This window comes from Daphnia pulicaria, chromosome 4, assembly GCF_021234035.1.
Source record: "Daphnia pulicaria isolate SC F1-1A chromosome 4, SC_F0-13Bv2, whole genome shotgun sequence".
Lineage (NCBI taxonomy): Eukaryota > Metazoa > Arthropoda > Branchiopoda > Diplostraca > Daphniidae > Daphnia > Daphnia pulicaria.
The window spans coordinates 2,766,448-2,780,449 of NC_060916.1; the positions used below are offsets into that span (position 1 = coordinate 2,766,448).

The window sequence follows — 14,002 nt, forward strand, 5'->3', positions numbered from 1 at the left end:
AATTCCCTCTGAAAATTCAAAATAATTTAGTTGGTTGGTTATTGTGTAGATGACGTTATCAAACATTTTGTGATCTTGTTCATAGAGGGCGTGAACGAAGTCGGGATATCAGTAAAACCACTTCATGGTAAAAACAATCCCACGTGCGTTTATCAGCTGTTCGTCGATGGAAAATTGAAAACCCGATGCAATTCATGCAAACAAAACGTCTGAAATCTAAATCTGAATATCTGTTTTCAAATACCTTCCATTCCCAGTTACCCACATATATTTTGTCAGAAGCTTCTGTAAATTTCTTCGGTTAATTGCTTTAAAACACCGAAAATGTCGATTTCAATGAAGAAAAGAAAGCTGCATGAAGATGAAGAAGATTCAAGACCAACTAAAATTGTTTCTACCAGCAGTAGTAACAATAACAAACAAATAATTTACATTCTCCCTGATTGTATTGGACCCAGAAGACTTGAAATTATGGAGAAGTCTGTTAACAAAATGGGCCTTACACTATCAACCAGAATGACGTATATTGATAATTTTACTCAAGAATTTAAAATTGTGTCACCAATCCTCATTAATGTTCAATTTATATCTATAGAGCCAATGTAACTCATGTCTTATCAGAACTTGAAACTAAAGAGGATGTCTTGGAAAGCAAAGAATTCTCAATATTCAAATCCTGGAAAGGTTATATATTGCATGCCAAATGGCTTGCTGAATGTCTCAGGTATGAAAATAATTAAGATCTAGCAAGTTTGTTTTGGCGCAACATTTTTTCTTGCACAGATGTCATTCTTTGGTATCAGAAACTGGGTTCCTGCTACCTTCCATACCTTCTCATGAAAAGAAAGCTGACGATGTTGTCCCACATGTAGAGATTCCTTTGTACCCAATTCCAGAATTTGACTTGAAGACATTTAATGAATGCATCCCTGAAAGAAAAGCTATCTTCGATCACCAGAACAAAGAAATAGCAGTAAGATTATTATGTATTTGTATACGGCATTTTAGCATTTTCCAATGCATGGTTGCATTTTGAAAAATGAGTCTGAATCATCACTCTGTTGTTGTGTCTGTGCCGGTGCACAACAATGAGGAATGCAGAATTTAAAGAATCCTATTGACACAATGACACACTTAATTATCTCATGATATATTACAGGCAGCCCTTGATTTACTAAGTGAATATTGGGAAACTTGTCAACAAACGAAAACTGACGAAAATCGTGCTCTTGCTTTCGCACGAGCTGCCGCTGCCATAAAATGCTTACCCTTCAAGGCAACTAACTCACAACAGGTAATATATTATGGTAACGCATTAGAAGCTTATACGAATGGCCATTCGCAGTATTTGTGCATGTTTTCTTTCGAATCACTAACTTAATTATGTTTTTCATTCAGTTAAAAGGGATTAAAGGTCTCGGAAATGGTCATGCGCTGCGAGTTGCAACCCAAATTCTCGAATCTGGATATTGTCCGGAAGTGGAAGAAAAGAGAAACGATAAGAAATTTCTCTCACTCCAGGTTTTTTGTCTTTCGCCACTGTTCCCCATGCGATTGTTGCATTGTTGAAATTTTTTAATGTGTATTTTTTTCCAGATATTTTGTAAAGTCTACGGAGTTGGCCCATCTATTGCTGAGAAATGGTATGGCCAGGGTCTACGCACGGTTGAAGACGTAAAGAAACTTGATCAACACGACATTGCCAATAACGACATGATAGCACACGGTATACCTTTTTCCTGGGATTGTTCACTTTTAGTCAAGCGTTTATACATGGCGACTGTTAATTTCATATTTTATATAGGAGTGGCTTTCTACGACGATTTGAATCGACCGCTGTTGCGGGCGGAGGCCGAAAATACGTACAAATACATCACAGATTTAGCAAAGCTCATCCTGCCGTCTGTCGTGACTAGCATGAACGGAGGATTTCTCCGGTAAGATTGAGATTGATATCCCTTTAATACGATCCCAACTAAAGATGACAAACGAAAAGTATAAATAACGACGCGTTTCTTTCCTCTCGGGGAATTCATGTTAGCGGGAAATCTTCTGGTCACGATCTGGATGTGCTATTTTCGTATCCGGAGCGCGAGGATGGCGATTACGGTTTAATTGCAGCCGTTCTAGACGAATTGAACAAGAAAGGTCTGGTCGTTTGGTCACGAGCCACGCACACAGACGGGCCACGGAAAGTTATCGAAATTAATTCCAGCCCACTTTCCTCTGGTTCGACAAACGAACATTTGCCGTTGACGATGATCATTTTTAAGTACCCGCTTGACGATCGATTCGATGAATTCGAACGGCGCGACTTTTCTGGTATGTTTTTTTTGACGACTTGTGCTACATTTGTTCTGCCTACGTATCAGTTTCCTTGTGTTAGGTGAGAGAAATTTAGGACCTTTCCAGTTGGCGAATTCGAACCGCCAATGGCGCGCTATACGAGTGGATCTAGTCGGGTCAACGAATGCGCAGTATCCCTATGCTCAGGTCGGCTGGACGGGCAGTAAACAGTACAACCGCAGTCTTCGGCAGTACGCCAAGGATAGCCTCAACTACTCTTTGAGCAGCATGGGCCTGCACGACAATGGCCAGGTGGGTGGCATCCATACATTGCGCACACATTCGATAATCTTGAATCACCCATTCTTGGTAACGATTCACAGAACCGCTGGATAGCAGCTCAAACAGAGCAAGACGTCTTCCATCATCTCAAATTGACTTATCGAGAACCATGGGAGCGCAATTTTTAAATTGACCGACCACCTCCTCCCGTTTATTTTGTCGGCCTACAAAAAAAAGGACGCGCCGACGAGCCTAAAAACAAAAAAAAAAATTTCTCTCATTTTCAATTTCCCCCGTTAAAAAAAAAAAAAAACAAAATTTACAACATTTTCGAAAATGTTGTTATCGCCACTGACCTCATTTTCGCTCCCCGACACGCGGCAACGGCATATAGTCGTACGGTAGTTTTGCATGAGCGTCTAGAGGGGGACAGAGATAGAACGCGTCTTCAAGCCTCATTCCACCACTATACCGCCATCGTTTTAGATCGGGGCATCGAGCGTTAGCTCGTTATTATTTTTTTTTTCTTCCTTTTCTTCTCTCAATTCAGACCGTGAAAGCTGGGTCTGCTCGAAAAAAAAAAAGAATTCCAAATGGCCTCAAGATGCGATGGCTTTCTCCCCGTTTCGATCCAACTCGCTATCGTCCAATTATTGCTTTATGCGTGCGCACTTGCGCTGTCTAGTTCCCAAAGTGGGATTTTTTTTTCTACCGGCGACATCGTGTGTTTCAACATTTCATTAGCCAACACACAACCGAACGGCGACTGCTGTTTTGTTGTTGTTGCGTTAAAAACTTCCTCAATTGAACCCCCACTCCTTTTCTCTTTCCCGTTGGTCTTTTAACTGTTCCATTCTACCTTGTTATTATCATCTACTTCCCCGGTATCTATACCTTCTTTTTTTCTTTTTGCGGGCTTATTATAAAAGAAACATTTAAAAACTTCTCTCTTTTTTTTCCACGTGAGATTGTTCCGTGACTAACGACAGGGGGTTACAAAATGGGAGGGGTTCGCGAAATAAGTACAGTTGCAATTTTTATAAGTTTGGCTGTGTTAAAACTTCGGCGTCGGGCTCCTTCACGCTCCAACGGTTTATGCAGAACGTGACTGCCCCGAACACGGTAGGGCACTTGAAGGGCAACAACATGTTTGGTTTCCGGGGGGGTTTAAAAAAAAATACCAAAAATAATAATTATTTTGAATTTCGCGCGGTTTTCTCAAGCTTTAACCGTGACCTTTATGTAGAACGCACCTCGACTTTTGATGATGAACGCCAAATGCGGGAATTAAGATTGGCTTCAAAAGAGAGAAAGAAGAGATGACGTGAGCCATTCACGGTGAGACTTGATAGTTTTGATTGCGGGGATTATTTGTGTTTGCTTTGATGGAAAATCTTGAGAATGATAAACGACGTGGTTAACGTGAATCGTTGTCGTTGAATTAGAATTAAGAGCTCGTGAGAAAAGAATCGAGAACAAGTCGGGAATAGGATGAACATGTTACAGTCGCGACCTGGCATGGTTTTTAATGTTCTTAAGCGCATTTAGTACGTCCTTTTGTTCGAACAAAGTTTTTTTAGTTTTCCGTGGCTAAAGGGGGGAAAAAATGTGTGCCGTCACCGTTCCGTCTCGACCCTTCAAGTTCTTACGTAATTTCATGTATTATTGTTGAGCGGTTGCTCATTGTCTCTTATCCCCGTTCGTTTTCCTACCTCGGCCAAGAAAATCCAAAATCGACTGGATCGTAAACATGTTCGTTTTCTTCTTTTTTCTCTTCTTGGCTTCTTCTTTATGCATGAAGAATTATTTATAGGGATTATTTACCTCGTTCTGATTCAGATACCCAGAAGAAAGAAAGAAGAAGACGATTTCTATTTCACGTGTATATATACGTTTTTTTATTTCTTTACTGTCCCGTCCCCTCGCAGAGTGGGAGGCGGGCGGGGTGGTGGACCGGGAGAATAGTGTTTTTTTTTTTAATACCTCGCGCGGGACGACACAGATCCTAAATTTGCCTCGCCTTATCTTATTTTTTTTCATTTCTGACTTGGCCAAATAATTAAAAAAGAAAATTGAGTATTATCGAACCAGTTTTTGTTTTTTGATAATTTACTAATAAACCAGACATTCTCATCCGCTTTAGCTACATATTTACTGCCGTACAAAATGTTTATTCCATTTCTTTTCTTCTTTCACGAAATAAGTGGCACAGCAGACTATTGGAACAATTGGCCGCCAGGGTAGATTGCTGCTTTCGGCCCCACTTAGCGTGTCATCTTTCAACACACACACACGAGATAGAGAGAGAGAGATAGGGCGGTGGATGAGAAAACAAAAAATTGCTGAATTCTTAATAGATGCCCGTTACTCATAGACGAGCAACGATGGGATGATTCACGCTCGCGGATGTGGAGCAAGGCACTCTTCCCGAATTACATTGCGTGTCTTTTCCGCGTGATCAGATTGGTGGTGGTCCGTTGAACTTTTTTTTTTTTTTTTTTTTTTTTCATTTTTAATCTTTATGAAAATAACGTGCAGCGGCCAAATGAAGCCGGTCTTTAAATTGTAGACATCGAAATGGCGAACAATTAGAAATTGGCGGGAGTATAAAAAAAAAAGAAATTCGAAAATTTCTCCGTTTCGATTCGCGAGATTTTTTTATTTTATTCGCCCCTGTAATTTTATGAGTCTTAAGTCATAAACGTATTACTTAAGGAAAAAAGGAGACAAAATGGGCTGACGCCAGCACGAAGAAGAAGAAGGTGGCCGTCGTGCCGTGGCGGCAAAGTCATAAATAATGGGCTGACTTGCCTTGTGTGTGTGTATGTGTGTAGGAAACGGAACCGAAACGAGAACAGGCGTCGCCCTAATAACCTGAACCGTCTGGGCACTCTGCACGGCAATCAATTCGCAGTATGTACACCTCTACCGAGTAAGGAAGGAAAAGAAGAAAAAATCAGGTGAACTTGGCGGGTGAAAATATATACTGGTACGGACGTCGTGTGTTTATTTTCAGGTGGCCAAAGGACCAAGGACCTCTAGCTGCTCGCTGAGATAATAACGGAGCCCGAATATAGGAAGCCCAGATGACCTCAAACACACACCCGAGACCACAAGAACTAAAATAATGTCGCGGTATACTTCTTCTTCTTCTTTTAGATTTTCTATTTGTCACATAATATCTCCCATTTTTTTATTAGGCAGTCCTTAAAAAAATAGAAAATGGCGGGGACAGTTATTCGTGTTCAATGACGTGTGAGAAAGAAGAAGAAGAGAGACCATTCAACAAAGGAGAAGATGAAACACGGGCGATCTATTAAGGTGTGTAATGTGAGTGACCGACCCGAGACAGCTCATCCAACACCTGGGATCCCGTGGATCCAGTCACGTGTTTAGCGCCACCATTTGGTAACTCATACATCGGCAAAACATCTACCCCAACCAAAATATCAACAACAACAACAAAGGAGACGGGTTGAAGCAGATAGAGAGAGAAAAGGGGCGGTAGAAAGCGCAAATGCGGTTGTTGCTGCAGCCCGAAATGATACTAGCTTCCAGGTGGGAGGGGGCAATAGGCGGACTCTCGACGCGCTTTGGCGCAGAAGTAGGCTAAAAGTATAGACAAGGAGGAGGGTTTTTTTTTTAACATGGCGAAAAAAAGCGGTGAATTTTTTTTTTCTTGGAGATTATTCCCCCCCCCCCTCCTTGCGCTGTGCACTCGCACAAGGGGCCAACTGGGCCTGCCCTGTATTCCCGAACGGAAAAAATTTCATATAAAAAGAGGTGAGCAGCCGCTGTAAACGACATCACTTTCCAGCTACTCTTCCAACGAGTAACACCTCCAATTCTCTCCTCCGATTCGATTCGAGTGACGCATTAAATTTTTATTATATACAAGACAGTACAGTTCCATTTGAAACAAAAATGAAATCCGTTGTGATCCTGATGTGCCTGGTCGCCGTCATCTCCGCTACATCTGAAGTCGATTACCTTAGACGACGTAAGTTTTATTCTCCCAAATTTTTATTTTATTTTCATTCAATTCGCTGCTCGAATTTGATTCAACAAGGGGCTTGTCACCTTTTTGAGTGTACGTGCAGGTTGTAAAGAAATTTCTATTCTGAAGATGTTTGCGTGACACGACGAATTCTTTCTCTCGGAGTTAGTCGACATGTTCACAGGGAGGTCGTAACACTAGAGAGTAAAAGTTTTGTGATTTTGTCTTGTCCCCCTCCAAGAAATTTCTTTTGTCGCCTCGACTCTTTTCTTCTGATTTTTTTAAGAGAATTTCTGAGAGAAAGTCCCCAAAGGAACTGCGAACGTTATCCGTGTTGATGCGTAACGACAGATCGTCTAACTTTCACCCCCCTCCGTCCGTTTTCTGACCAAAATGTGAAACAACATTTTCCTCCTTTGGCAAAGCAGATTTTTTTTGAATTTCCCTCTTCCGCCATATAGTTTCCCCCCTGAAGACAAAGGAAACTGGTTCACATGCGCAGTATTATGTACATGATCGCTCATCCACACGCCGACTAAAAACCCATCATGCCCGCAATCATTTGGCAGTAAGAACAACAAACCATTGGGCGCTACACCGAAGGCGATGAAAGTCTTGAATCCGCTGGGCTCCAATCGTCTCTCTCTCTCTCTTAATCTTTGGTGAAACTTTTTTAGATTTCTAAAATAAAAGAACTTTTCATTTCGTTGATTGTGAACGATGGTAAGATTTTTTGTCTTTTTTTTTTGTTTTGCCTATTATTTCTTATTCCGGAGGTTGCATTTCCTTTCTTGTGCGGTGGCCAAACAATTAGAAATTGTCGGAAGGTCAGTGTCGATTGTATTATTGTTTACTTTTTCCCTTACAACTGACAGGAGAAAGGTTTACATACGCCTTCAAGCTATACAACATGTGCGCTATTATGAATAGAACTTTTTGACCAAAAAGAATTAAAGAATTTCGCCGTTCTCCGGTTGCGCTCCGATCGCCATCGGGGTCACAGGGACACAACTGTTTCCTTTGTTCAAATTTTGTGTTACAATCATAATTACTATGCCCCCTTCTAATTTCGATTATCTTTTAATGGGTTGAATTCACAGGCAGCGGCGTGGTAGTCGGCAAGCCGATGCAAGTCCCAGTTTTCCCCAACAAGAGGAACGTCAACCAACAGAAGCGACAGGTGGATTTCGATGCTGGAAACCGCCCCAGTGCCGGACCTTCCGCCAGACAGCAGCCAGCCGGCGTACCTCTCCAGCATGCTTTCCGCGCTTCTCCTCCAACTGAATTGCGTCGCCCTCAGGCTCAACGCACCCAGGAGCGCGCTCAACCAGATCAACGCCCTGCTCAGGAGCGTCCCCAACAGGAGCAGGAAATCGATCCTTCCACCCGTGGCGGAGCTCCGCCATCTTTCGGTCCTTCATCCACTCCGTCGGAGATCTTCGCCCCATCCAGGGATGCCATCGAACGACCAGTTGAACGCCCAGTCGAGAGACCCGCTCGCCAGCAACCAGCCCAGCGCCCAGCCCGCCCTTCCGCTGGATCATCCGCTGAGCGTCCCCAAAGGCAACCCGAATTCACCGGTGGATTCCCTTCCGGTTTCACCAGCGGACTTCCTTCCTTCGACTTCCAGGGACGCATGCCAGGTAGAATCTCAACTCTTTGGTGAATTACGAATGGATTAATGAACGAATCCTTGTGGGACATTTTCAGAGCCCGACTCCAAGAGCGAAGGATTCATGGATAGCGCTCTCAACGATTTCCCCAACTTGAAAGCTTTGGGCGGATTCGACGCTTTCCCCGAGGCTGGCCGTGAAGGTAATTGACGCTACACCACCTCCAAAAAAAATATCCCATTCGTTTAAACTCAGATTGTAATTCGATTTGATTGGATAAGCAGAAGCCCCAGCCAAGAGACCAGCCCAGAACCGACCTGCCCGACCTAGCGCTCAGGTAAGAAAATAATTTTAATCAAAAACGAAACGTAATGTTAGGTAGGGATGAGAGAGACTCTTAAGTCACTAGATACGGAAGTTTAGACTCAACGACTCCACATTACTTGACTTGTAAAATACGAAAAATTGACTTGTAAATTAAAAACTACGAAATTGACGAGAATCATCAGAAACGTAATAAATTTAGTTAGCTTTTGGAAACATTGGAAACTGACTGGAATAGACTTTCGACTGACAGCAGCAGCAGTATAATCAAATCATCCCGCTATAATTGATTTTTTCGTTAGTAATTTCAGTAGTTATTAGAAAAAACGTAATTAAAAAAAAGTAATCATTTTTAGTAAGACCAACAGAAAATTTAAATATTTGAATATTGACTATTTTTGTTTTTCTTTGACTTTGTGTGTGTTTCTTTTTTGCAGTTCCGGCAACAAGCCAATTAAAAAAAAATTACAAACTCCAGCTAAAAAAAACAATTAAACCCCTTGCCCAAAGATAAAAAAAACACACATACACACACACACAAACAAAACACACAGAACAACAACAACATTCGTACTGTCCCGGACTCTCCAACTCACGACGACTCCATTGATTGGAATTCAAATTTGAAATTGAAATGAAGAAGTTTTTCCTATTCTTATTATCCATGTCTTTACGCATCGAGTTTTTTTTTCCTCCGCTTATTAGTTATTATCGTTCCATGTTTAAAAAAAAAATAATAATTTAAAAAATGTTGAAAAACCTTAAAAAAAAAAACGGACGAACTGCGACTGACATCCCTCCCACTTTCATACCCATGACCGACGAGACTATTTATGGCACTACTACTACTACTACCACTACTACTGTCGACTAAGTGATGACGTAACACACGAGCATACAATTGTAACACGCATAAACCCAAACAAACGGCGGACCCCCCTACCTTAAAAAAAAAAAGACACGAATAGAGAATGAGAACGAAATAAAATAACGAAGCAAAAACAAACTGACTGACTGATCACAGAGGTAAGTTTATTACCTACTTCTAATTTTTTATCTTACTGCTGCTGCTGTTGTAAACATTTCGCTGATTTTTTTTTTGTTTTGATTGGACCGTTTTGTTTTGTCCATTTTTCTTTTGTTAATTCCAAAATCGTCTCGAGGCTTTTTCGCGCTTTTCTTAACTATTTAATCAATTGTGTTCTTTTTTCAAATATATTTATTGAATTCAAATTTCGCGGGTATTTTTTTAAACGTAGAAAAACAAACGAGCGAGTGGCAACTTGACCGAAGAGACATTGACGTCGAAGAATTCATCGAAGCGATTGCTGAAGAACAAGAAAGAGAAGCCCATCGTTTTGGAGGATGACGAAGCGATGCTGGAACCGGATTTCTCGCCCGTCAACAGATCCGGCAGCCACCATCAGCCGACCGACATTGCCGACATCATCGCCGATTCTGTCGGAGAGGAGCAGCGTTTCAGCCCTTCTTTCCTGCCCAACAGCGGCCCTTATGGCACACGAGTCAGCCCAACGGTGGCGCCCAGTCCTCCACTGCCGGGCCCTTCGTCGTTCCGTTCCCGTCGGCCGTCATCCGTCGGTTCCTTTTCCACCAAGAACAACCGACAGAATCAACGGACGCCCTACGTGGCCGATAATTTCAACGAATTCGTCGACGGGGAGAATAGCCTTTTGGGTTCGGGCAATTTCGACATTCTCGGTGGCGGAGTCTTCCGCGACACGAACGACTACCAGCGGCCGTACGTCAACAGTCAGCCGCAGTACTTCCCGGCCAGCTCTCCGGCACCGTCGCCAATCATCCAGGACACATTCCGGCCTCATCAGCCCTTCTTCCCGTCCAACTATCCGTCACCACCACCACCGCAGATTGGCGATCAGTTCGGAGCTTTCGTACCGCCCGTCAAGCCATCGATCAACAACAACAACAACTACGCCAACCTTCCCAATTTCCCGAGCTCGTTCTTCAACGACGATGACTTCTTTTCCAACTTTAGGGACTTTGCCGACGTCAATCAAGATTACCGTAACCCGTAACGGATTTTTTATTTTAATTTTTTTTTTTTATGTTTGAAATAATTCCAGAAATGGTATTGACTCTGTTACGTAGTAGACCGTTAAAAAAGACGTACGCATGCGCCACTCTGTGCCTTTTCTGTGTCATACTGTCCTCCTTTTTTTGACCAACGAATTTTGTTTCGTGTACAATTTTCTCATCAGTTCAGATTCTCTCCCCCCGCCCCATCCCGTGAATAAGTAGGTTAACGTGTGTACAAAAAACATATGCCACGATTGTCGCAGACCCTTTTCCTGATTAATCCGCATCTACACCATTCGATCGAAGAAAAAAACCCGCAAAGAAAATATTTTCAGTTATTCCTCCCACTCATCGAAATTAATTCGATGTTTATTCTCCCACGCTGGCCGTGTGAGGAAATGGGCGGGAGTTACTAACACATATTTTCCGACTAAATTTTGTTTTTCTTTTTTGGTTTCATTTCCAACAGAAAAACGCAAAACTTCATTCACGCAATCCTCGTCGCTTTTAATTTCCCTCGTCTTTTCATTTAAATTTTCAAACCATCACAGAGCTTAATCCTGGAATTACGATAAACGCAATACAATTATTATTATAGTATTATGTGACACGAATGACTCTTGACTTTTTCGACTCGAAAAACTACTACTTTATTTTTCCAACTGACGGACTTTTGAGACGGACGATGAGACTCGCACTTGATTTTAAAATCAGGAACCGACACTTTCGATTCAAATTAATAACGTGTGCATACTCCGTTGATAAAAAAAATGACGCAACTTCAAATAGAACAGGAAAACGACGTTATTTTATATTTTATTTCTGCTAGTAAAGATACGAACGACATCAGAAATGCGAGTGTGACGAAAACATATTAAATATATCTGTATTTTATTATAGAACATACTGTACGTACTCACCGACTGTTTCTATAAGCAATGGACATCGCGTATCATGTAATAATTTATAATACCCTTTTGATCAAACAATATCTCAACAACGGATTAGACTGTATATTTCACCTTGAACGTGTCCAATCCAATTTTTTAGCGTAAGAAAAAGTGGAGTATTTTTTTTCAAGGGTCGTTTATTTTAATTTGTTCTTCTTTTATTGCGCCTGTCCATTGCCCAACACCCGCAATTTTTCGCCACGCTACAAACACGCAAATTTTAAAATAAAAGAAAATCATTGATTGTAAGACAAAAAAAAAGGATAACAATCATAATGGTTTCGATTCGCTAATAGCTACTAAAATTTATTTTTTATGATAAGGGCTTGGTCCCCAAATTAAAAATTGTAGTAGTAAAAGGTCACTCATTAGTTTCAACTGATGCTAGTCGTTGACGGCGCGTTCTTCTCTTACGTATAATGATTCCTATTTGCAGCCGTCGCAGTTGGTCGCCGCCGGACTCCAACACGATTGATTAGTCGTCGTCTGAGAAATCAATATTTTCATTGAATTGAAATTCTCTAATTTTCCGAATCGATCAATTATTTTTTTTAAATTTTACCAATGGAACGACGCGGTCGCCAAACTTGCTCCAGAACGTAATGTTGGCCTCAGACTTTTCACCCGTCTGAGGCTTGAACGTGTGACATTTGCTGTAAGGTGGGCTGTACAAGTGCAACGAAACTGCCCCTTTGTCACTTGTATTTCCCACTTGATGCAATCCGATTGAATCTGAACGGAATAAAAAAGAGCCATTGAGTGTCGTGAAAATGAAATTCCTTCTTATAGTATAACATTGTGTTAAAGTAAAGTCATCCGGTGTTACATTTCAACCTAAACATTCGAAGTTTCAAACAAAGCTAGGTGCTTATCTTGTCTTTATCGTGCACTTATAGTTTTCTTCTTCTTTTTTGAATATTTGCGCCGCTGGCTATAAATTCACGCGTTGACGTCACTCATAGCAACAATGGCGGCAGCTTTGAATCGTACCGTATATTCTGAATACTATTACCATATTCTGAAAAATATAAGCTTCTTACCATTAATGTAGCTAACTTCATTCACTTTCAGCACCGTAGAACTCGTTTCGTGCAATTCTTGGGCGTTGCTACCGGAGGGCCAGTCGTAGCGGACTTCTTTCAGCGTGCCGTCTAGCATTTTCATGAAGCAATGAGCGTCGGCGTGATCGTGAATGGGCGAACCTTGACCCGGTCCCCAGCAGAGGAGTATCAAATTGAATTTGCCATTACCTTCGTCCACCAAAATTCGGGTGTAACTTGAACAAATCAAAACGTTTATTAACAATTTTGTGATAACACTCGATATTTGAGTCAGTTGCTGACGTGTCGCAAATTTGGCTCGAACCGGTTCCGTCTATATTAAACACCAAGTTCACGTTAAAACAATTACTTCAGATGCGCAATCTTTTTCAAAAATATAGTAACGATTAAACTAGAAATATTCTCAACTTTGTATATCGCCGTCGTGCTGATGCGGTTTATTTACCAAGTCCTGGTGTGGGCGGGGTTGTGGTGAAACATTTGGTTCAAAATTCAAATTTCAAAGGTACACACAAGTCGGAAAAGGTGTGGCTTTTGGGACAGTTTAAGTTTTCCCTCCATAATTCCATTAAAAAATGTTTTAATGAAAAATTCCCCAAAGCTTTACGAAAAATTGGGTAGGCCTATACGTAGGTCTTTTATAGGTCTTCTAAACTTTTGTTTTCCCACAGAAAATCAATTTTGAGCGAATAAGAAATTGAAAAAGAGCATTTTTGTTTCTTGATTGAAAAAAAAATTTAATATTTACTGGGTGCTATCAAATATAGCGAATTTCCCCCAATCAGCCGGATTGCTACTGTAGCGTTCCATGAGATCCTTGACGTGATCCATGTCCACCGGGTCGCTCTGGAACGCTTCGTGTAAATTTGCTTTGAGCTCGTTCAACGTGTTGCCAGCCATGACGATTCTGGTTTTAGAAAAGCAAAATTTTAAATTGGACTTAATCAAGGCGCAGATTAAATATTCACCGATATTCACCCCAACTGCAAAGAAAAAGTGTTCAGTGGAGATGTTTTCGATTCAACTATCGAACTGCTGCTGTTACTCAAACTGCGATGTTGCCTATATAATGAAGGGTAACCGCGGGTTACCTATATCATTTTTCAGCAAATGTCTCTGTTCACCCCCTTTATTCCGTTGATATTATCTCCATATAAAATCGTGTTGGACAGCGGCGTTGTAATTCTTGGAAAGCAACTTGGAGATTTTCAAAGGGGGGGGGGGGGGGAGATTGTGCGTATAATTGTTTCATCATTTCGTTCAAAATGGCTTTTGGAGAGTCAATATAGCTGTTATGTTGACGTGATTAAGATGAGGCAATTCATAATGGCCGACTCGAGTGTTCATATGTTTTACTATATTTATTCGGCGACCCTCACGTCAGTCTATCTTTTGGGGTGACAACGAAACTATCTTATTTACACTTTACTGGGT

At 41.4% G+C, this 14,002-nt stretch overlaps 3 protein-coding genes across 6 annotated transcripts; 2 read left to right on the forward strand and 1 right to left on the reverse strand.

Annotated features, from left to right (window-relative positions):
- The first annotated feature begins 106 nt into the window (after positions 1-106).
- On the forward strand, positions 107-5,826 carry LOC124336183 (DNA nucleotidylexotransferase-like). Of its 2 annotated transcripts, XR_006917002.1 has the most exons (11): positions 107-521; positions 596-724; positions 784-973; positions 1,160-1,294; positions 1,399-1,521; positions 1,597-1,726; positions 1,805-1,937; positions 2,042-2,322; positions 2,387-2,598; positions 5,403-5,703; positions 5,769-5,826. XR_006917002.1 is itself a non-coding variant. In XM_046789883.1 (10 exons), exons 1-10 carry the CDS (start codon positions 325-327, stop codon positions 2,754-2,756), a joined length of 1,617 nt encoding a protein of 538 aa, XP_046645839.1. In that variant the 5' UTR covers positions 108-324; the 3' UTR covers positions 2,757-4,703. The 2 variants fall into 2 exon arrangements, 1 of the variants encoding a protein (XP_046645839.1); XM_046789883.1 differs by lacking the exons at positions 5,403-5,703; positions 5,769-5,826 and adding an exon at positions 2,670-4,703 and having other exon boundaries at positions 108-521.
- A 532-nt stretch (positions 5,827-6,358) lies between these two features.
- On the forward strand, positions 6,359-11,157 carry LOC124336193 (synaptojanin-1-like). 2 transcript variants are annotated; one of them, XM_046789897.1, is made up of 5 exons: positions 6,359-6,568; positions 7,666-8,208; positions 8,276-8,380; positions 8,460-8,515; positions 9,762-11,157. In XM_046789897.1, the coding sequence occupies exons 1-5, from the start codon at positions 6,493-6,495 to the stop codon at positions 10,554-10,556; spliced, it is 1,575 nt and encodes a 524-aa protein (XP_046645853.1). In that variant the 5' UTR covers positions 6,359-6,492; the 3' UTR covers positions 10,557-11,157. The 2 variants fall into 2 exon arrangements, with proteins under 2 accessions (XP_046645853.1, XP_046645854.1); XM_046789898.1 differs by having other exon boundaries at positions 8,463-8,515.
- Positions 11,158-11,200: 43 nt separating this feature from the next.
- On the reverse strand, positions 11,201-13,633 carry LOC124336472 (cysteine dioxygenase type 1-like). 2 transcript variants are annotated; one of them, XM_046790299.1, is made up of 5 exons: positions 13,537-13,633; positions 13,317-13,475; positions 12,548-12,783; positions 12,094-12,239; positions 11,201-11,993 (listed from the first exon to the last, which is right to left on the reverse strand). In XM_046790299.1, exons 2-5 carry the CDS (start codon positions 13,466-13,468, stop codon positions 11,934-11,936), a joined length of 594 nt encoding a protein of 197 aa, XP_046646255.1. In that variant the 5' UTR covers positions 13,469-13,475; positions 13,537-13,633; the 3' UTR covers positions 11,201-11,933. The 2 variants fall into 2 exon arrangements, with proteins under 2 accessions (XP_046646255.1, XP_046646254.1); XM_046790298.1 differs by having other exon boundaries at positions 12,070-12,239.
- Between the last annotated feature and the right edge of the window lie 369 nt (positions 13,634-14,002).

Bases quoted from the DNA above. Each gene is read 5' to 3' on its own strand.
- LOC124336183 (XM_046789883.1), top strand. From the start codon at position 325: ATGTCGATTTCAATGAAGAAAAGAAAGCTGCATGAAGATGAAGAAGAT. The intron at 1,295-1,398 runs GTAATATATTAT...TTTTTCATTCAG, and splicing joins AGGCAACTAACTCACAACAG to TTAAAAGGGATTAAAGGTCT. The intron at 1,522-1,596 runs GTTTTTTGTCTT...ATTTTTTTCCAG, and splicing joins AGAAATTTCTCTCACTCCAG to ATATTTTGTAAAGTCTACGG.
- LOC124336193 (XM_046789897.1), top strand. From the start codon at position 6,493: ATGAAATCCGTTGTGATCCTGATGTGCCTGGTCGCCGTCATCTCCGCT. The intron at 6,569-7,665 runs GTAAGTTTTATT...TTGAATTCACAG, and splicing joins AGTCGATTACCTTAGACGAC to GCAGCGGCGTGGTAGTCGGC. The intron at 8,209-8,275 runs GTAGAATCTCAA...GGACATTTTCAG, and splicing joins CTTCCAGGGACGCATGCCAG to AGCCCGACTCCAAGAGCGAA.
- LOC124336472 (XM_046790298.1), bottom strand. From the start codon at position 13,468: ATGGCTGGCAACACGTTGAACGAGCTCAAAGCAAATTTACACGAAGCG. The intron at 12,784-13,316 runs GTAAATATTAAA...GATTTGTTCAAG, and splicing joins GCTATATTTGATAGCACCCA to TTACACCCGAATTTTGGTGG. The intron at 12,240-12,547 runs GTAAGAAGCTTA...TATTCCGTTCAG, and splicing joins TGAAGTTAGCTACATTAATG to ATTCAATCGGATTGCATCAA.